The sequence below is a fragment of the Pinus tabuliformis genome, chromosome 5_1 (assembly GCF_031772625.1).
Source record: "Pinus tabuliformis cultivar Carrire ecotype Pingquan chromosome 5_1, CPIR1, whole genome shotgun sequence".
Lineage (NCBI taxonomy): Eukaryota > Viridiplantae > Streptophyta > Pinopsida > Pinales > Pinaceae > Pinus > Pinus tabuliformis.
In genome coordinates, this window is record NC_142305.1 from 461554756 (window position 1) to 461578673 (window position 23918).

The 23918-nt window shown below is 37.5% G+C and overlaps 1 protein-coding gene across 1 annotated transcript; it reads left to right on the forward strand.

Annotated features, from left to right (window-relative positions):
* Positions 1-836: 836 nt before the first annotated feature.
* Positions 837-5821, forward strand: LOC149165493 (uncharacterized). Its single transcript, XM_089429829.1, has 3 exons — positions 837-1109; positions 1217-1435; positions 1589-5821. The coding sequence occupies exons 1-3, from the start codon at positions 837-839 to the stop codon at positions 5819-5821; spliced, it is 4725 nt and encodes a 1574-aa protein (XP_089285955.1).
* The last annotated feature ends 18097 nt before the right edge of the window (positions 5822-23918 follow it).

Consider the following 23918-nt stretch of genomic DNA (forward strand, 5'->3'; position numbering starts at 1 on the left):
GAGATAGGTTCCAAGTTCCCTTCCAACTCGGAAAAAAATTCCCTTAAGTTATCCTTTCCAATTAGACACATTGTATTCCCAGCGTAATCTGAAGGAAAACTATGCACCAGTGATGGGTAACCTATGGCAAAAGAGGATGGGTGGGAAATGCCTTCCAAGGGCACAAAAACAACCTAGATATGTCATTCCCTGCAACAAACTTGAGGAATATAACTGCTACATGAAGGACCATGCACTGATATGCAATTTTTTAGGGTATTGGCCAACTGAGAAAGAACTGTATAGGCAGATTTATCAAAGGTGGAGACCAAAAGGACATATAGATCTGAAACTGGGAGCAAAAGGGTTTTTTACAGCCATCTTTGCGAATCTGGAGGACAAAGAAAGTTTTTGAGGAAGGACCGTATTTTATGAACAATGCGGGTCTGTTTATGAAATACTGGGAAGAACGATATAACCCTGAAAAAGAAAGAATGCTAGCTGCCCCAATCTGGATTAGATTGTTTGGTTTACCAGTGGAATTTTGGGATCCTGAAATACTAGAGGGGATTGGGAAAACAATCGGGGGCTTTGTCAAAATAGCAGAAGCAACAAAGCGAGGCAAATATACATCATATGCAAGGCTCTGTGTATACATGAATATAGCAGAACCCCTTCCAAAATATATTGAGCTGGAATATCACAATGAAATCTGGCAATAGCCAATAGACTATGAACATATTCCATTCAGGTGCCGAAAGTGCCATGAATACGGCCATTTATATAGATAATGTTCGTTGAATAAGGAGGAAGGGTTAAATAGAAATCAAGAAGAACATCAAAGAGAATTAGAAAAAATGGAAGAGGCAGATAGGTACTTTCAACAGGTTACAAGAAGGAAGAAACAAGGCAAAGATGGCTCCAAAACTCAGACACAAGAAAAGCCCCTTAATACAGCGAGTCAAAAGAAGTTTCAAATTCTCCAAGACGAAAACGAGGATTATGAAGTGAACCTGGAGGATGATGAAGATCTTGGAAATACGCCAATGGAAATAGTTAAAGATATAAAGGGAAAAGAAACTGATATGGGGAAAGCAGCTGAAGAAAGGGTTGTGGGAGAGTCAGAAACAGTAACAAACCAAACCCAGATGGAAGTGGAAGGCCAAATGGAAAATGAGGTGGAGGAGGAAAAAATCATGAAACAGTTAATTCAGGAATGGAAAAACCTGGATAGCAGATTCATACCAGAGAAACAGAAACAACTGTACAAAGAAGCATTTCAAAAGTACAAGGAAAAAAAGGGGAGAACATGGATAAACAGATAACCATAGCAAGCGAACAGGAGAATGGTCAGATGGGAATGGACGGCTCTGGCAAAAACAGCAGGAAAAGAGGACGGAAAACGTTGAGTGAAGCCATTCAGACTGTGGGAGAAACGCTGATAAACTCAGGTAAAGTGATACCTCTGTCAGAGGTATTCTTCCCCTCCTATCAAAAGTTTTAAATGATTATCATCAGCTGGAATATTAGGGGTCTGAATAGTAAAGGAAAACAGAGGTACATGAAAGAGAAATTGAAAAAGGACAAGCCGAGTATTATGATTCTTCAGGAAACGAAAATTACAGTGCAGCAGTTGGAAGAAATAATCAACAAAAATAAGCTTCAATACGAAGTTATGGGGCAAGATGCTATTGGATCTGCGGGAGGAATTGCAATTTTGTGGAACCCAAATGACATAATCCTAGAAGGCTGGACCAGTATGACCAGAATCCTTACAGGCATTGGTAGAATAGTAGGAACGAAAGAAAAGGTAGTCATTTCAGGGGTTTACGGCCCACATACCCCAGGAGAAAAAGAAAGCTTTATAAAAAACATGAAAGCAATTCGTAGAATTTATCCAGAGTCTGCATGGGTTATAGGAGGCGATTTTAACTTAATCCGATCCCTAGAGGAGAAAAAGGGAGGGATAAGAAAGTCAGATCATTACATGGAAATGTTCAACGATATGATTGATGATTTAAGACTTGTAGACATTCAAACTATCAATGGAATCTGCACCTGGAACAATAGGAGGGGAGGCAAAAATCAGATAGCATCGAGACTTGATCGCTTCCTAGTATCAGAAACTATTATGAACAAGGACGTTTTCGTTGAAGCGAAGATCATGCCATCTCTTGGATCTGACCATTGGCCTATCAGACTAGAGGTGGATATTAAAAGGAATCATGGAAGGAGACCCTTCAGATTTGAAGCCTTTTGGTTAAGGGACCCGGGATTCATAAAGAAAATGGAAGAATGGTGGACGCAAAGTACAGTTCAGGGTAAAGGAAAGATGCATACATTCCAACTGAAACTTAAAGAGTTGAAAGGGAGAATCAAGAAATGGAATAAGGAGGAATTCGGTAACATTATGGAAGACAAACAAAAACTAGAGGGAGAAATGGAATCACTGCAACAAAAGATAATAACAGAAGGTAGGTCAGAGGAGAGCATTAGAGAAGAAGGGATAATTCTTGGAAAACTAGAGGAAAGGCGAAAGCAAGAAGAAATTCTATGGAGGCAGAAGTCAAGAATAAAATGGTTAAGGGAAGGGGAAAGGAACACAAAATTCTTTCATCAGGCAATGATTCAACACAGACAAAGAAACAGGATATTATCCATCAAAGACCAGAATGGCGAAAGAGTAGTGGAGCAAGAAGGAATCGAGCAAGTGCTGGTGGAACATCACAAAGATATCCTAGCAGAGCCTCTAGTTGACAGATCGGAAGCAATAAAGGAAATATGCTCGGCCATTCCACGATTAGTTACAGAAGACCAAAATAAGGCTCTGATGAGAGCTGCCAACTTAGAGGAGATAGAAGAAGTAGTAAAATCCATGAAAAAAGGTACAGCTCCAGGTCCAGATGGCTTCACGATCGAATTCTACCAAGCGGGATGGCATTTTCTGGGAAGAGAAATCCTAGAATTGATAGAAGAATCCCAGATGAACCAGAAGGTATGGCCTGCCATTAACTCTACCTTCTATGCTCTAATTCCTAAGAATGATAATTTAGAAGATGCCAAAGGTTTTAGACCCATAGCATTGTGTAATGTTATTTACAAGATAATAACAACCTTGATCACCAAAAGACTGAAACCCTTGCTGGACAAGTTAATATCTACTGAGAAAACAGGTTTTGTAGAAGGTAGACAAATCCTAGATGGCCTTGTAGTAACCCAAGAGGTTATCCACTCATTAAAAATGAAAAAACAAAAGGGCATGATGATTAAATTAGATCTGTCGAAAGCTTATGATAGACTGAATTGGAAATACTTGGAAGAAGTCCTGGAAAGTTTTGGCTTCAGCAAGAGATGGGTAAAGTGGATTCATAGTCTAATTTCAACTCCGAACTTCTCCATACTTGTTAATGGAACCCCCTCAAAAACTTTTAATGCGTCTAGAGGAATTAGACAGGGAGACCCATTATCTCCGTTTCTTTTCATATTGGCAGCAGAAGGCCTTGGTAGATATATTAAAAAAGAATGGGCAACGAACAAAATCAAGGGTTTGCAGCTATGGGGTAATGATCTGCCCTTAACCCATCAGCAATTCGTTGACGATATTATGTTATTTGGGGAACCAACTGTAAAAGAAGTGAGACAGCTGAAGAGGATTTTGGACTTATTTGCTAAAGCTTCTGGACTGGAAATTAATAGAGACAAATCCTGTGTTTTTATATTTAATACTATGGAACAGATTAAAACTCATCTTACAAGACTGATGGGCTTTAAGCGAGGAGAGCTGCCTACGAAATACCTGGGGAATTTATTGGACTTCACATCCAAAAAATTGAAAAATTGGCAAGGAGTCTTGGACAAATTGAGAAACAGAGTGGCGAACTGGGCTTTTAGAACTTTAAACATGGCAGGAAGGGTAGTGCTGGCGAAATCAGTCCTCCAAGCTATTCCCATATATCCTCTGTCGATAATGGCAACCCCTTTAGGAGTCTATTCAAAGATTAGAGAGATCATGAGAAAGTTTATCTGGGGAGGGGCGAATCAACAGAAAAAATGGGCCCTAGTTTCTTGGAAACACCTAACAGAGAGGAAGGAAAAAGGAGGATTGGGTTTACGCGACCCGGAAAAACTCAACAAAGTGTTAGGAGCGAAACTCTGGTGGCGATGGTTAAGAGAGGGTAATGACCTGTGGAAATCCATTTGGAGACTTAAATACAATATGCCAGACACAATAGTTGACATTTTAAGACAGAAAGAAACCCCCAAGGGTTCAACAATCTGGGATCTAGCTCGACAGAACAGAGTTATAGTAGAAAAACACGCTTTCTGGGAAATTCGAGGCGGAGAGGAAGCCAACTTCTGGGATGAAAAATGGCAGCAGAAGGAAAAAATGAACAGAATTCAGACGGTCCAACAGCTTCAGGAAAGAATAGAGGGAAATCGAAAATGTGTCAAAGACTATTGGAAAGATAATGAATTGGATGGAATCTGGAGAAAATGGATAGAACCAATTGAATGGGACTGCGAGCTAAATCAAGAGCAACAAGAAGCTTATATGAAAGAGGTGGATTCCAGGAAAATTAGAGCTCGTACAGGAAGGGACATTCTTAGATGGGGGAACTCCATGAAAGGATCTTTCACCGTCAAAGAGGCATACTACTTAGCGGACACACAGGCTATAAATGAGGAGAATCTCGAATGGAAAATTATTTGGGGAAGCAACTGGTGGCCGAAAGTATCCCTATTCATATGGCTTGCAACTAAGAACAAGATCCTAACTTGGGACAGAATTCAAAAAAAAGGCTTCAGTGGACCCTCAAGATGCTGTCTCTGTAAAAACGAAGAGGAGACCCGAAATCACCTCCTAATTAATTGCTCGTTCACTAAGAAATTATGGATGGATACAAGAAAGATATTCGGCAAATCTGAGATAGCTCCCAGAGACATTAACGCAATAATTTTCCAATGGAATAAGGAGAAATTCCAATGTAAAGTTGTTAGCAGAGCTTGGGATCTTATTGCAGGCTTCGTGCTATGGATGATATGGAAAGAAAGGAACCGCCGAATATTCCAGGACAAAATAAAAGATTCGGAAACTATATGGAGACGAGCGGTCAGTCTAATGAGGGAAACAATCTTGGTGGAGAAATGGGACGTGGAGGACTGGAAGGCTAATCAAACTGAGGAGATGATCCTGAACAGTTTAAACTTAAAATATGAGATGGTGTATCATAAGCAGGACATCAGGCATAGTGCGCGAATCCAAAATTCAGATAAATTTATTTATCCCAGAGATAACTTCATCAAATTAAACTTTGATGGAGCATCGAAAGGGAATCCTGGCAATGCTGGTTTCGGAGGCATATTTTGCGATAGTCAGAAGCAGGTAAGGTGGATTTACGCTGAATGGGGCGGGGAAATGACGAATAATGAGGCTGAATTTTGGGCGATCCACCAGGGGCTGCGAATCGCAATCCGAAATGGTTATACAAACTTGGAAATAGTTGGTGACTCCCAGATCGCGATTGAAATATTGAAGAAACTTAGCAATGGAAGAGATTGGGAACGAATTACAAGCAGTTGGAGAACTGCCGGAATTGTCCAAGAGATAGCGAGTCTGCTAAAAAGGATAGAATACAAATTAGTTAACCATGTAAGGAGGAATGGGAACCGCGCGGCTGACTTCCTGGCGAACTGGGGTTGTAAAGGACGAGGCAGCATTGTAGACAGCCAATGGAAAGCGGTGTGTGCCAGCAGAGATTGGGTAGACTTGGCAAAGATTATAAATGAAGATCATGATCAGGCAACGAGCGAGAACGCCAGGATTAATGAGCTGGATAGGTGAGCGGGACTGGAGATCTCGGTTAATGAATGCAGGTCAGTGTGGACAGAGGAATGATATGATGGTAATGCACAATGCAGTACACCGGCGGCGTGCGTGGAAGGCATCTCAGGATCACTCCCACCGCGAAATAATTAATGCGCGCGATCGGAGAGGATGGTGGAGTGGCATGTCAGAACTTCAGACGGTAAATGATAAACAAGGAATGATGGCCAGGAGAGGCAACATCCCGGATAATAAATGGCGGCAATGCAGCGCCGATATAGTGGCATACTTCGGGGGCAGAAAGATAATAAGTACCCAGACGGGTAAGGGAAGGCAGCAGATTAGTTTCTCCCCAATTCAGCGTGCAGAGGTCAGAACAGTAGTGAGACAGCGAGACAGGAAAATTTTTAGCCGGCACCAGAGCATACCCCGTGGCATAATTGGAGATAGCATGGAAACCAGGATGAAGTCTAGGGTGGCGGAGGAGCTGAATATTGCAGCTGACAAGAGCAGGGACAGGAAAGGCAAGGCTGCTGCGAAAGAGGAGCTCCCGGCCGAAATTTTTGAGATTGCGGACGAGTCTGAGGAGGAAGAACCCCGCCGCGAAGCTAACAGGAAGTATAGAACACAGGGCAGATCAGCAGGCGGTTGGAACCAGCAGTCGAAAGAGGATCAGCCAGCACCGCAGATGGAGCGCGTAAGAAGATACGGCATGAGAAGAAGTGATAGGGGAGCGGGAAGCAGGGTGGCTACGAGCGGCAAGAGAGATCGGGGGCAGAGCAGGAAGGAAGGCGACAAAGGTGTGTAGCAATTTACAGGGTAAGTTCCTCAGAAAGAACACCAAAAGGACACCGCTCACAACCAGATCTCAAATCAATACACCAATATTTTTGACGTGGTTAAAACCCTCAGATTGCAAGGAGGGAAACAGTCCATGGCCTGTCCCAACGTGGGTACTACAGGCAATTTATTAATCAAAGAATGAAAATTTACATAAGCTTCTCTCATGCACGGATTACCCGAACAATGACTCTCCATGCGCTTTAAATAGAACTCATGGACCAATCGGGTGTCAAGCCACGGATCAAGTGTCGGTAATACCGAGGAGAGAATGAACCGTCGGATCACTACATATCGTGACCGTCGGATTGTAAGTTACAATATGTACAACGGTAAAGAAACACACTTTACCTAACTCTAAACTAGACCAAGTTTAACTTAACTATATCCTATGTGTCGGAATATCCTAACATCCCCCCTTAAGAACAACTTGGGATAGGATTGAAGGATTTACAAATATGACACAATAGGAGAAGGAAGGAGGCACTAGAGCCTATCCCCCCTTAGTGACAACTTCCTGAACTCCAAGCATATATCGAAGTTTAGTGAACTTCGCCTCTGTGAGAGCCTTTGTGAAGATGTCTGCAACCTGATCATCTGTTGGACAATATTGCACTTCAAGAACATGGTCATGAATGAGCTTTCTGATGAAGTGCATGTGTAGTTCAATGTGTTTGCTGCGCTGATGCTGGACTGGATCTTTGCATAGCTGAATGGCACTTTGATTATCACACCAAAGTGTGGTTGGATGCTGCTGCTCAAAGCCAAACTCTGATAGGATCTGACGAAGCCACAAGGCTTCCTTACTAGCTTCCACGGCACCACGATACTCTGCTTCTGCTGACGAAAGAGAAATGGCAGCCTGTTTCTTACAAGCCCATGTAATAGGTCCTGAACCAAGAGTGAAGACATAACCGGCAGTAGACTTCCGATCATCAGGGTCACCAGCCCAATCAGAATCAGTGAAACCAACTAATAGAGGAGCTGCTTTGGCACTGTAATGAATCCCAAACTGTACTGTACCTCGAACATAACGAAGTATTCTTTTAGCTGCTTTCCAATGACTTTCACGGGGGTTTTGCATAAAACGAGCAACAAGGCCAACAGCAAAGGAAAGATCAGGACGAGTATGGGTTAAATACAAGAGTTTTCCTACAAGTTGACGGTATAAGGTAGCATCAACTTCAGGAGAAGTACAAGAGACTGAAAGTTTGACTCCAGACTGAAAGGGAGAAGGGGCTGGCTTACAGTCTTCCATGTGAAAATGACGAAGAATATCACAAGCATACTTGGACTGGGAAAGGAAAATACCCTCCTTGGATTGCAAGACTTGAAGACCGAGAAAATAGTGTAAGTGTCCTAAGTCTGTCATTTCAAATTTCTTTTTAAGGCTGGACTTCACATGGTTTATAAGGTTGGGATCACTACCAGTAAGAATAAGATCATCAACATAAAGAACAAGGATGATAAGAGAGTTGCCCACTTTCTTGGTGTAGACAGTATTGTCAGAATGACACCTAGAAAAGCCAGATTCTAAAAGAAAGCTATCCATTTTGGCATACCAAGCCCGAGGAGCTTGCTTGAGGCCATAAAGGGATTTCTTAAGTCGACAAACAAGGCTGGAGTCTGTTTGTATGAAGCCAATGGGTTGTTCCATATAGATTTCTTCCTGCAAGTCCCCATGCAAGAAGGCAGATTTAACATCCATCTGATGGACTTCCCATTTTAAAGAGGCAGCAAGGGAAAGAACAAGGCGGATAGAGTTCATTTTGGCAACAGGGGAGAAGGTTTCAGTGTAGTCAATGCCTTCAACCTGTGAAAAGCCCTTAGCAACGAGACGAGCTTTATGTTTATCAACTTTCCCATCTGGTCCATACTTGGTTCTGTAAACCCATTTACATCTAACAAGTTTGCGTCCCTTTGGTAGAGGAACAAGATCCCATGTATCATTTGTCATCAATGAATGATATTCTTCATTCATAGCTGCTTCCCAATGTGGATGGCCTGAAGCTTCTGCAAAAGTGTCAGGATCATGATTTACTGGAGCTTGAGCCAGTAAAGAAGAGGCTCTTTCAAACTGAGAACGTGTACGTCGCTGATCTGTAGGATCACCGGCAAGATCACCTGCTGCATCCCGAGTAGCACGGACCCATCTTGGAAGTTGAGGATCCTGAGAAGGTGGGGGAGGATTATCATCCTCGCTTTCATCATCTGAAGAAGAAATGTTTTCAAAAGTAGAAGAGATAGGAAGAGGTGGCACATCCGCCGGACTAGGCTCGCAGGCCGATTTATTTTCATCAAATTTTACATCTCTTCTAATGATAACATTTTTGGACTTAAATGGAATAAGTCTATAACCTTTTACATCTTCAGAATATCCAACAAAAGTACATTTCTCACTCTTAGGTTCTAAAGCTTTATGCTTTTCATCTGGAATATGGGCCCATGCTTCACTTCCAAACACACGAAAGTGACTTACATCTGGTTTAATGGAACTCCAAGCTTCTTCTGGAGTGATATTCTCTAGAACCTTAGTAGGAGTGCGATTGATTATATAATTTGCACAATTAATTGCTTCGGCCCAAAAACTAAGACTGAGTCCTTTAGATTGCAGCATACAATTAGCCATTTCCTTTAAGGTGCGATTTTTCCTTTCAGCTACACCATTTTGTTGTGGAGTGTATGGAACAGTATGTTGCATTTGAATTCCATTTTCGGTGCAAAAGTTGATGAATGTGTTTTTAACATATTCTCCACCATTATCAGTTCTTAGCTTAAGAATTTGATGTCCAGATTGTTTTTCAACAAAGGCTTTGAAGGCCAAAAATGTGTTAAATACTTCGCTCTTGAGTTTTAAGAAGTATACCCAAGTGCGTCTGGAGAAATCATCAATGAAAGTTAAGAAGTACTTGCAGCCAGAGAATGAAGCAACAGGAAGAGGACCACATAAATCACTGTGCACAAGCTGTAAAGGGGCTGAGGCGTGCCAAGAGGCACGTTTGTCAAAACTGTCCCGATGATGTTTTCCGAGTACACATCCGGAACAAACACCATCTCTGCAAGATACCATAGGAAGACCTGTCACCATATTTTCTTTACATAGATGCTGAAGGGAGCGATAGTTTAAGTGACCAAATCGCTCATGCCAAAGTTTGCTCACTTCATCATTATGAGCAACAAATACTGAGGGAAGATTTGATGACCCAAAGTTGTGAAACTTATACAACCTTGTGGAATCATCAGCAAGACCAGTAGCTAGAATCTGTTTAGGATCTTTTAGATCCTTGATTACAACATCATGAGGTGAAAATTCAACAATTTTACCTTCACCTGAATGAGTTATCTGATAGACAGATAGAAGGTTGCAGGATAAGGTTGGAACACATAATACATCATTAAACTGACCATTGTCTAGATGAACAGTTCCAGTCCCTACAACATTAAGAGATCTATCATCACCAACATATATATTTTTGGTGTTACAATCATTTAAAGAAGAAAACATGGCTTGGTTTTTGGCCATGTGATAAGAGGCTCCAGAATCAATGAGCCACTCATGAGAATGAGAAGAAGAAGAAGATACATTTAATGCATAACCAGACTGAGATGATTGACAACGACATGCAGAAAGTGCCATTCCGGAAGTTGAAGTTGAAGTAGGCTCCACATGGATGTTATGTTTCTTCATTGCGGCTTCCAAGGCTTCCATCTTCTTAAAGCATTTAGATTCTAAGTGGCCATCTCGATTACAAAAGTTACAATGTCTATCAGTCTTCTTCCATTTGTTTTTATTGGTCTTATCATTTTGCTGAAATGATCTTTCATTTTGAGGCTGAGTTGGTTTAGGACCATTCTTTTGAGGATATGACTTCTTAGGATTCTTTGAATTTGGTTGCTGCTGGGCGGCTAACGCTTTCGTGGAAGAGTTTCCAAGATTAAGAAGACCAAGGTGTAAGAGTTTTTCTTGTTCTCTTATTAAGGAATCACAAAAGGAGTCAAAGGAAGGGGCCTTGTAGTCTTTTCCTTGACAAATGAAAGCTTCCCTTGTAGAATGGAAAGTGGAAACAAATACAGAGTAGGCTGGTCCCAACTTAGTAAGGATGGAATAAATAAGGTTACCATCTTCTTTCTTAACTTTAACACCTTCCAAGAGATATCTAAGGGTCTTGAATTTGGACAAGAAATCTTCAATGCAAGAAAAATTATTAGGATCCAAAGTAAGCAACTCATTTTCAAGTTGATGGGCTCTAATTTCATTTTTAATCCCAAAAACTTTAGCGAGTTTTTCTAATGCTTCATGAGGAGTTTCAAGTTCTGCAATGTGGAATCTAAGATCAGGAGAAATAGACATCCCTATCAAACCACGTGCTTGATCTTGTCTATTTTCCCATTTTGCAGCCTTGTCTTCATCTTTTGGTTTCTTCTCTTGGTCTGTGGCTATTCTGAAGAGACCTTTACTTCTAAGTAAATCTTCCATGTAGGCTACCCATTGGAAGTAGTTAGTGCTGTCAAGAATGACTTGGCATGGACTTTCCATTTTTTTTTAAAAACTGAAGCTGAAGATGCTGAAAGTAAGTGTTCCAATGGATAGATCTCGAAAAAATAGGCGGTTTTAAAAAAAACGGCTCTGAAAAAGGCTTCCGGATGAAGAAGTTATGGCTTTTTGAAAAAAAAATGTTGACGTTGCCGGCAAAGTGCGCGAATGTGCGGGAATGAAAAAATCCGCCCCCACAAAATGGAGACTTGAACCCAAGACCTCTACTCTCTTAAAATAGCTTTGAACCAATTGATCTATACAAAAAATTTTGAGAGAGAGAGAGAGAGAGAGGGGGGGGGGGGGGGGCCTTGGTTTGCGTGCTTGCCTTGAGAAAGCTCTTTTTCCCTACAAAACACAAAACCCAACACGAATATGCAAAGAAAAAGAACCTTGCGGCTCGAAGTTAGCTTTAGCCAAAAAACTAGAAATTTAAAAAAAAAATCTCAAAGTTAGCTTTAGCCGAAAAACTAAATATTTTTCTCAATGTTTCTGATTTTCCGAGATCACACTAAGGTGCAGGGAAAAGAGCATACGCATGAGAAAAATCCTTCCTTTCTGTTTCTGATTTGCCCAGATCGCACAGAGTCGCAGGGCAAAGAGCATACGCAGAAATGAAAGGTATAGATCCGGTTAAAAAAAAAGGCTAAATAAACCGAAACCGAAATAAGCAGAGAGAAAATAACAGTAAACTGCAAAAAAACACTGTATACCTCCCGATCTGAAAAATGACGCAGCTAGGGCTACCGGAAACCTTTTCGCGTGAAACGAAAGGGGTTCCTCACTGGAACAGATGCTCCGAACGCAACAGAGCAGTCCTCTCGGCCCGAAAGCAGTCAGAAACAACAGATCTAGGAAACAACAGCCGCATGCAGTTCTACCGGCTTCAGATTTGGATCACCAACGGACGCGGCCCTCAAATAGCTCTGATACCATGTAGGAATTTACAGGGTAAGTTCCTCAGAAAGAACACCAAAAGGACACCGCTCACAACCAGATCTCAAATCAATACACCAGTATTTTTGACGTGGTTAAAACCCTCAGAGTGCAAGGAGGGAAACAGTCCACGGCCTGTCCCAACGTGGGTACTACAGGCAATTTATTAATCAAAGAATGAAAATTTACATAAGCTTCTCTCATGCACGGATTACCCGAACAATGACCCTCCATGCGCTTTAAATAGAACTCATGGACCAATCGGGTGTCAAGCCACGGATCAAGTGTCGGTAATACCGAGGAGAGAATGAACCGTCGGATCACTACATATCGTGACCGTCGGATTGTAAGTTACAAAATGTACAACGGTAAAGAAACACACTTTACCTAACTCTATACCTAACTCTAAACTAGACCAAGTTGAACTTAACTATATCCTATGTGTCGGAATATCCTAACATCCCCCCTTAAGAACAACTTGGGATAGGATTGAAGGATTTACAAATATGACACAATAGGAGAAGGAAGGAGGCACTAGAGCCTATCCCCCCTTAGTGACAACTTCCTGAACTCCAAGCATATATCGAAGTTTAGTGAACTTCGCCTCTGTGAGAGCCTTTGTGAAGATGTCTGCAACCTGATCATCTGTTGGACAATATTGCACTTCAAGAACGTGGTCATGAATGAGCTTTCTGATGAAGTGCATGTGTAGTTCGATGTGTTTGTTGCGCTGATGCTGGACTGGATCTTTGCATAGCTGAATGGCACTTTGATTATCACACCAAAGTGTGGTTGGATGCTGCTGCTCAAAGCCAAACTCTGATAGGATCTGACGAAGCCACAAGGCTTCCTTACTAGCTTCCACGGCACCACGATACTCTGCTTCTGCTGACGAAAGAGAAATGGCAGCCTGTTTCTTACAAGCCCATGTAATAGGTCCTGAACCAAGAGTGAAGACATAACCGGCAGTAGACTTCCGATCATCAGGGTCACCAGCCCAATCAGAATCAGTGAAACCTACCAATAGAGGAGCTGCTTCGGCACTGTAATGAATCCCAAACTGAACTGTACCTCAAACATAACGAAGTATTCTTTTAGCTCCTTTCCAATGGCTTTCACGGGGGTTTTGCATAAACCGAGCAACAAGGCCAACAGCAAAGGAAAGATCAGGACGAGTATGGGTTAAATACAAGAGTTTTCCTACAAGTTGACGGTATAAGGTAGCATCAACTTCAGGAGAAGTACAAGAGACTGAAAGTTTGACTCCAGACTGAAAGGGAGAAGGGGCTGGCTTACAGTCTTCCATGTGAAAATGACGAAGAATATCACAAGCATACTTGGACAAATCCAGAGGTTAGAAGAATTATGCAGCATTTGGAGGAGGAGTCTCTACAAAGCCAATCTGATGCAGAAATGGAGGACTGGGAATTCTTACTGCATGACCCAGGCAACACTAGGGGCAGAATGTCTCTGTTCAAGCAATCTCTCCACATTTACTGGGTAATGAAAAGGTTATTGGAAAAAGCATTAGAGCAAGTTGCTACTGAGATGATGGAAATAGTGCAGGGAGGCCCTGATTTGCGTAGGGAACTAAGGTTCATACACATTGATTTAGTTAGGCAAGAGAAGAAACTGGATGAATTACAGCAGCTATTGAAGGGAGAACATCAGGGAGCAGACGGAGGAGCAAACCAGCAACCTGCAACTGAAGATGTCTGAGAAAAGATATGTATAGGAAAGCTCATAGTCTAGTTAAATATAGTTTTTTGCATGTTCTAGATAAGGGAATACATTTTATGCAGACCAGTAGGATTAGGTGTTCTCAGGACTGTTTAGTTCATCTTGCAAGGATAATCAGACTTTGGGCCTTTTATTTTTGGTCGGCCATTAAAAACTTTAGATGGCTTAATTACTCGGTTTCCCCATGAGGGCGAGTTAATACGTTCTGATACTATGTTCTGTTTTATTTTCTATTCAGTAATAGAAAGAGTCCCACCTCAGCTTACAAAAAAAAAAAATTAGACACATTGTATTCCCACAAAATATAATTAACCTAATCTTCATGAGGTTAGTTGTTGATCTAGAGACAAATAGAATGCCTTCTGCTCATATAGAGATGCATCGAAGAAAACATGATTATTGATGTGGACTAGTTTATTTTGTAGGTTCATTTTTGCCTCTCTCCTAGTGATTGTTCCTAGTGTAGGCACACTATTCTCGTACAACGAGGAGTTAATAGCAACAAGTAGCTGAGTTTGCTTTGTATGTACCACAAAATCTTGTGATCTTGGTTTGATTCTTTGGTTTATCATTGACATGGTTAGCTCAGGAATGCCAGATTTTGGTTGGTGCCAGTAGAATCATGTTAAATCTCATCACCCTCAACATCACTTATGGACCCAAGTATCGAGCTAAGTTACATGGTTTGAATTTGGGTTTGGGTTAGTTAATGCTTAGATTGGGTTCAAAATTTTTAATGAGATTTGAATAAAGTTTTCTATATTTGTTTATATGTATATAAATTTTAAAATGAGATATAGCATAAAATAGTCATGTATTTAGAAATTGCAAAGATAGATTGCAAATAAAGTTATGAGTTTTGAATTATGAAATTGGTTAAAGTTGAATTGTGACCTAGGGTTATGACCATTACTTTGTGTGTGCATTATAAGCTCTTGAATTTCACCTTATACTATAGCAGCTTGAATGAAGGAATAGTGGCTCTCTCCCTCCTTAGTAAGTACATTTCACATTTCTGAATGCTGATTTTTGAGAGGGAGGTGGAGATGGCTTTGAGAACATTAGCCTAGCAATGGTAACCTGTTTTTCCTTTTTATAAGTTTCTCAAGTTTTAAGTCGAATTGCAATGGTTGATTTAATGTGTACGTTTATATTGTTTGGAACGTTGCCATTTATTTTATTTTGAGCAATTTTTTTTTTCATTTATCTCTAAGCAGGTTTGAACTGCTGATGGTTCATGTTTTATATTTACATTGTTGTTTGTTTTTCATTTCTCTCTGTTCATTTTTTTTTTTCTAAACTTCTTAGCGTCTTGATGTTCTGGAGGATGGGAGTGAGGTTTGTTAAGCATTTTTATGTCTATTGTAGCAGAGCGATATCAAAGTGTGTGAGTAAGGTACCTCTTTATTTGGGGAACAATTATGGAGGACAATGTTTAGGTAAAGATTAACTGTCTTTTCTTTATTTCATTTATATTATGTTAAATGGAAAGAAAGGTCACGAAGAAATGAAGATTTAGGGTTGATTTTTTTATTTTTTTTTGGGGTGGTGTTGCAATGATCTCGATTGCTATTTCATTTTATATTAAGTTAAATAAAAAAAATGGTCAAGAGGATTAAGGCTTTAGGGTTTACAATTGTTTGCAATCTCACCTACTATTTCATTTCATATTAAGTTAATAGAAAAAAACATGAAGTATCAGAATTTTAGGCTTCATAATTATGGTTATTTTTGAAATTATCTAGGATGCTAGTTCATTTCCATATCCCATGAAAGGGTAACAAGGATTTGGAAGGATTGAAGCTCTATGGTTGATAATTATCGCATGAAATTAAAATATGGGTCAAGAAGGATTGAAGCTTTAAGGTTGATAAAAAAAAAAATTTGGCAGTGATTGCGGTGAGCTACCTTTGTGAAAGTGCCCGTGAAGGAGGGTAGTTGTGTTGGAGAGCTTCCACGCGAAATGAAGAGGGTTTATAGGAAGGCCTCAAGGGGGCTGCAGTGGAACAACCTTGGAACAAGGGAAAACTAATAGGAAACTCCCATCGAGGAATTTTAAATGAGGTCTGAGGAATAGGAAACTCACATGGATTGCAACCAAACTTTGCACGGAAAAAGGAATTACAGAATGAGATCACAGGATTTCTAGGCTTTCGATTAATTGGTTAATTTCTATGGTGAGGTGAGGTATTCGAATAGGAAAAAAAAGAAAAGGCGTGGTCATAAAATTATATTAAATAATCATTTTTCACAGTTATCACCTTTCATTCTTTGGGGTTTCTCACCATAAAATCTTAAAGAAGAATTAATTCATCCTTTCTCTTACAGTATGATTGTAGCCAAAATGATTTACTTATAGGATATAATATGATCTCACCTTTCATTCTTCGGGGTTTATCACTTTAAAAGCTTAAATAAGAATTAATTCATCCTTTCCCTTACAATATGATTACACAGCCAGAGTGATTTAAACATATTGACGCTGTTGATATATTAAGTAATGCTTGAGACTCATTAATTCATAGTTTACAAAAATTGAAAACACAACGCAAAAAATGGTACTAATCAGCTATATGTGGAAAGAAGTGTATAGAGTTGGGGAGACAACCTCTCAATTGCTATTCCCAAGAAAATAATTTTTTTAACACTTTCATATTTTGCTTTATTTTTTTTCTATATTATATTATGCAAAGATTATTCTATATTAAAATGACATTTTTAATATTCACTTTAGAGATTTATTATATTATAATATATTAGATTTTTTAAAACCCTAACGGAAACCAAATGTTTGTAATTCAAGTTGATGGTCTTGGAATTTTAAGATGACATTTTTAATATTCACTTTAGAGATTTATTATATGATTCATTTTTAATATTCACTTTAGAGATTTATTATATTAGATTTTTATAAAGCCTAACGGAAGCCAAATCCATGCAATTGGATCTGGTGCTGGAATTTTAATAGGAACGACATTTCTTTTGTTTTCAAACAATCTCACTTATGGATAGGAAATGAAATGTGTTCTATATCATATATTTGTTATTTTGTTTACTTTATAATAAAATGAAGCGGGAATAATATATATGTCGCGAGATAAATGGACTTATAAATTACATAAAAACATCGTAGACATGTTATTAACTAGTGAAATTTAAAAAATAATGTAATCCTATAAAAATAAATTAAATGTAAAAAACTATATGTTTTTTATCTCATTTTTATTTTTAAAAGTTGGTTTAGTTAAATCACATAAAAATAATGGTAGAAGAAATTGGTTTAGTTAAATTAAATAGAAAATTTTGTTGAAATTGGTTTAGTTAATCAAATAGGTAAGCTTAAAAAATAAACGAAACAACTTGTTTAGTTGAATCAAATTGGTACAGACAAAAAATAAACGAAACTATCTTAGATGAATGTAAAAAAGCAAATGAGAATTATACACTAGTTCAATTGAATTAGGTAGTAGAAGAAAAAAATAAATGAAAATCATAAATTAAATTCAGGTGCGTAGCAGAAAAAAAAAGGGAGAGAATTTTAAACTAAAACTTAAATAGTTAATAGGTGAGAGTGGAGGTGAATGTTAAAATTTTGGATTTTACCCACAGAATCTCAATAAGTTGCTTGGATAACTAAAGCCTTAACGAGTATAAGTGAGACGGAAGTAACCCAAATTATAAAATTGGATGACCCAATTTTATTCTATTTTTACATTTTAAACAAAATATTCATCTCTTAATTAAATCTATCCTCGTTTTGGGTTATTTTAATGGTGAATTTAATGGCATTCTAGCTGTATCTTTGATGTTTTTCAATGAGCTCTCTATTTGCTCTGTAAGAGAAATACTTTTCTCTCATTCTTATATAATTCTTTTGAGATATATGTTCCTTGAGATGCTTTATGAATTGATTAGCTGCTGCTCACATATTTGTAAGTATCGTGAGACTCCAACTCAATTGCTATTGCTATAACTAGAATACTAAAGTTTTCGACCTGCTTAAATTTTGCTTTAAATATTTATTACATTAGGGTGTGCAAAGATGACTATATATGAACATTTTAAAAACCGTAACTGGAGCCAAGCTCTTGCCATTGAAACTAGTAGCCTTAGAATGTTAGAAGAACATTTTCATATTCCAAAGTCAAATCCTTGCAATTGAAACTGATGGCATTTGGACTGAGTGTTTGCTTTTTTCTCCGAGAATTTCTCTTCCTGAAATGAAATGAAATAAAATAGGACACGAAATAAGGAAACCAAATTCCAAATGTGTTTAATATATTTTATAGTTTTAATATAGGATAAAAATAAGAATATATTATTAAGTAAGGTAATTAAAAAAAGTTTAGAAATACCAAATGTGTTTTATATATTTTATAGTTTTAATATGTTACAAAAATAAGAATATATTATTAAATAAGGTAATTAAAAAATAAAGTTAGAAATAATGTAATTTCAAAAAATAAATTATATTGTTTGGTGTATAGAAATTATATGGCTTTTTTTAATTTCATTTTCATTTGTATAAGTGGTTGAGATGATTTAAATAAGTAGATTTGTAAAAGTTTGTTTAATGGAATACACGGTGAACTGTTTGAACGTGGCATGTTGAAGAGGGAAGAATTCAAATTAAAAACAAACTTTGTTGTAGCATTCGATCCTTTTTGGCTGGAATTTCCTTGTCGGTCAAATAAATTTGATGATGGAAACTCCCTGGTGTTGTTCATTGTATTTTGAACTCCTGCAATTATCTCAAGTAGTCCCTTCTCTGTTTCGGTTAAATACAATCCTGTGAAAGCTAGAATAACTTGATGGTCGTCGTGGTATATGATGGTATATCAAATGCACTCAAAATTTTTCATTGAACCCTTGAATGTACGCTTTGGTGTTGAATTGGCTTTGAATTACGTGGTGTATCTTTTCAAGCATTCAAACCATGTATATGCATTGAACCATTATATTGAAGAACGTGAGTTTGGTTGAATAATTTAATTATATATGTGTTGGTTCATGCATTTGGTTCCATTCAAGGCTACTATGGTTTTTAATGCTATATGGCATATGACATATGTTGGAGTGAATTCATGCCCATGAGGCATTGCAATTATCACTGGAGTTTGGCTCCAGTAAACCACAAAGGCAGAAAATCTAAGTTGATAAAATTCCTTCTGCAAGTTGAACGACCTTTGATATTATGATGTGATCTTGAAGGGATAGATACCAGTTAATTTGTTTGTGGTCCAAGTTAAAAGTGGTCTTTATGTTCATGGTAACATTGTTTCTTGCTCTTTGAATTCATTTTTGGTTAATTACTGACTTGGGTTGTTTGTTCATGATTTTAGCTACAAAAACTATGCACATTTTGCAGCTGAACAACGATTCTGCAGCTAATCGACAATTCTGCAGCTGGAAAACAATTCTGTAGCTATGCATTTAATTCAATGATTTATTTGTCAAATAATGCATTCTAACCAGAAATTCATGATCAACATGCCATTTCATCTGCTTACATCATCTTTCACTGTAGCATCATGTTCCCATGCCACATTTTACATGACAATTTTCATTGTTTCATAAAATTCAAAACAGTCTAACTTTCTCATATGACATAGGAATTCGATGATTCAAGTGTTGTTCGAAAGATCTCGACGAGATCTAAAAAATGAGGAAGCTATTATAAGATTTTGAAACAGAAAACGAATGAAGAAATCGCTGAAAAGAAACCACAAGTAACTTGAGGCACTACTTTCGACACAGGTATAAACTCTTTTGGTTTTCTTTCATGAACTTGTTTAATAGTTTTGATTCATATTTTTTTATGTAAATGTCATTAACATAGATTTTGATCACCTCTCTATTTTGATAACCTTACAATCCATTGGAGAAGAAGTACTAATTTTTGCAGGTTCCAGGAGGAAGAACAGATGACCATAAGCAAATAGTGTCTCTCAAAGACCACATTTATTTCACAAGAAAATGGTCAGAGTAGCAACAGAGATGAAACATCAATGGATGAGCACATGCTAATCCATATCATATCCAGCAGTTGCAAGCCTTTTTCAGATGCCAGTGTTTCCATTGCATCTATACTCCTTCAGTTAATAAAACCTTCATCTCATTTCCTTTGCAGTCGCATTGCATTTCACTAAGCGAGTCAATAAAATTCTCATCTCATTTTCCTTCACTACTCATTTTTATTCATAGAAACTATATTTTCCTGCCTTGCTTTCACTAACTCATAACCCATTTTCGTAAAGATATTCAGCTCGCTTACATGCTGATTTGTCCTTTTACTTTCCATTCACTTGTCATTTTCCTTTCTGTTAAATAAACCTTGATCCACTACAAATTTTTCCATTCATAGCCCTTCAAAATCATTGTTTCATGCTCGCGTTAGATGATGGAGGATTCCTTAAGGCCTCCTTCTAACAAGCCTTGGACTATCGACATCGACACATTATCTAGGTCCAAGGCTACAGTCCTCATTAGTACCTTGAGGCTTGTATGCCTTAATGACAGGCTCTCTCGCCAACAATCATGGGAATACATCAATGTCCCTTGATCATTGGATCTTGCAAGTGGCTCAACATCAGCTCATTTATTCGCCCTTCGCAAGATGTACTTAGGTACGTTGGCACTCGTTGACATTAATGGCGAGTTTGCCTCGCATTGGGTAATGACATTCATCAATGGTCGGTAATCCAATGACCTCTCTTCATGCTCGACACCGACACATTTATTCGCATGACTAGAGTTGTACCATCAGTTTTATAGCGATTAAAGACTATATCATTTCAGCATTTTGCAGCAGATACAATACATTTAACAGTAGAAATAAAGAATCCACTTCACAACCTCATCCACCATTTATGCAACCAAGAAGCAGATGAATTCTACATTTCATTCCATGATCCAGAAGCAGCCACACTCTTCAATTTCCATAACTCATGCACATTGAAGGTAAGTGAAGGTATGTTGTTTTCTAATTTTTAGTCATGCAATTCCTTAAAATACTAAAATTGTAACTTTGGGAAATTCCTCATTTCCTCTTTCACATTGTCATATCTTTAGTTGGGGGGAAGGGACATCATTTCATATTCAAACATCATACACCATCACACATTTTCATTTCATCCTAACATACTTTTCCTAATCACTTATGATTGCATTATGGTTCAAAAACTTATATGATTTGCAAATAATGCCTAAATTATGAGTACACTATATGGCTGATTTTAAAGATGCATTCTTAAATATGTTCAATGAATTTTGTTGCAACAAAAAGAAACAAGGTATTGAACACAAGAACCAATACCAATTAGAATTTGGTTGAAACACAAGAACCAACCAAACATGTTGCAATTCAATGTATGACAAGGACTACTTTGCAAAAATAATTAAAATTGTCAAATGCAAAGTTTAAGGACATATGATATAAGCCAAGCTCATTCAAAAGCAAAGTTGTTGCGAGAAAATCAATGGAATTAATGCAATATTTGAATGAGGACATGCAATTACTCTAGTTGGGGGTATGTTGGGCCTCCAAAATGTCTTCAAAATGACATCCACTTTCACCTTTATCGCCACCATTTCACTCACATGTCGCAACTCCATAACCATATAACCTTTCATTAGCCACCATTTTCATAAATATATGGGTTAGGATCCTTATTTACCAAAGTTATTTATTTTATGTGTTTAAAGTGAATTTATGATTAAAAACTAGGAAATTAACATGGTTTCATGTATCTATATATGTGGCTTGAGTTTCATGACATGTGTAGGTTATTTGGAAGCTTCCAAGGCACCCTTATGTGGCCTCCAATGCTCAAATTCGAATTCCCTTCAAAGGAGATTTGGATAAAAGTCAAAGAAGGATATGTGTCTTATTTGGATTGTAACTCTATGAGGTGTCTCATCATTTCTTATTTGGATTAGAACTCTATGAGACACTTAGGGGATATGTGTTTCATTATGAGCTATTTGGTTGTAACTATATGAGATTTTAGTGGATCCTCATTAAATAGGGTAGCTTCTTATGTTTTTGTATAAATAGGAGAGCCTTCTCCTTTGAAATGCATGTGTAAAGTTGGAGAAATGCTCATGTTTTTAATAGAGAATTTGGAGCTTATACTTGGAGATTTGAAGATTTAGTTTTGCTTGCATATGGAGCTTCTTCACTTTCCATCCTCATACACCATTGGAATGGCCATCTAATGATTGTGATATTTAATTGCTTTTATAGATTAAAGTTCATTTGATTTCTTAGTATTAGTTTTAGAATGACTGTGTAATCTTTGCTTTTCTAAAAACATTTCAATAGGGAAGATTTATGTATTTTCTAATTGGATTAAGTTTGAGGCAAGGGATCATAGTTATTTAGTTTCCTTTCATGTTCTGTTATTTACTTTCTTAGATCAAACTATCAATTCATTGTATAATTGAATAAAGGGTCAGGCCAAGAAGGTGACTTTAAATTGGGTGATTGAATGTTCAACCTGTGCAATCATTGAGCTTTACTTTTTTTGTGATTTTATATTTGCTTTTAAGATCCTCATTTAATTGCATTAACTAATATTCCTAAAGATCATTCTAAGGAATTAATTTAATCATATTTCAAGATTGAATGGTTGAATATTTAATACATGCAATTACTGAGTTATTTCTGTACACTTTACTTGATTTTCTAGGACATTGGAAGTTAAAGTATAAATAGTTTCTTACACATCATCTCAAGAAGGTAACACTTCATAATTGAATAATGGAGTAACTAAGTATACATTAGTTGTTTTTGATTTCACAAGTTAGTTGAATTTCATTTTCATTATTTGATTTCATAGATTAAATGAATTGGTTTTCGTTATTTTGTAGTTAGATTGATCTAAACTGAAAGACAATTTCTAGCACATACAATGCACACATGCTTCACAAGTTTACGAAACCCTCAGGTTGACAAATTAAATGATAGGCAATCACATTTCCCCAACATATATTTTATCATATTCAAACAATTTCAACCATAATCAATTATAATTTACCATAATCACCAAACATAACCATACTTAATCCACAATCAATCATACATAATTGTTATGAACTATAATAAACCATAATCAACAATTGTCTATATTAGTCAACCATCGTCAACCCATCAACGTGTTGTTGTATAATCACCCATCATTATCCATGTTCAACTCTCATCATCCATATTCAACCATTTATAACCAAAACTAACCGAATTCAATCATCATATTTTAACATAGTCACTATTAGTTAACAATAGTTAATTGTGAACATAACTAAACATGTTTAACCAATGAAGGCATTGCCACAATAACATATGATAAAATGGAGATGAAACATTATGTAATTGTATTATGGAATTGTGAGATGTGACAACAAATTACCATCGAATCAACCATTAGTATATACAAGGCAAGACGAAAAATCCAACAAAATCTTGCTACTGACTTATTCTTCGATAATGTTGTCAATGAAATCCATTTAAATCAAGACCCCCTTTACATTATAATATTCCAAAACCATATTGAATAAATACATTTTCTCAACTTGGAAGATCATCCATATTTTTATTGTTCAGAGTTCCTCTTGAACTCTTTGCAAGTTTTCCAAACATAATGATTACGACTGTTTAGAAACTTCTATGTATTTTGGTCACTGGTAGATGAAGAAATAGCCATACTTTCACTTTCCATGATTCTAACTTGCTCTCATTATTAAACCACTTTACACAATACAAATTTAGAAATTTTCCCTTCCTCACACTGAAGACAAGTTTGGAAACATGCATTATGTTGCACAATGACAAACTTTTCCTCGAAGTGATTACATTATAACACTAGAAGGTTTAGAATGATGCACTATGTCACAACCAAAGGCATTTTATGATCTGAATGTTGGGCAAACTTGCTAATGCTATGCAAGCTCCCTCGTCAGTATTAAAAATATGTGTTTAGGATTGTCTCAAATTAACCAAATTGTGAAGGAATTATGTGTCAATTTGAGCTTTTATTATGAGAAATTTACGAGGTTGATTAGTTGTTT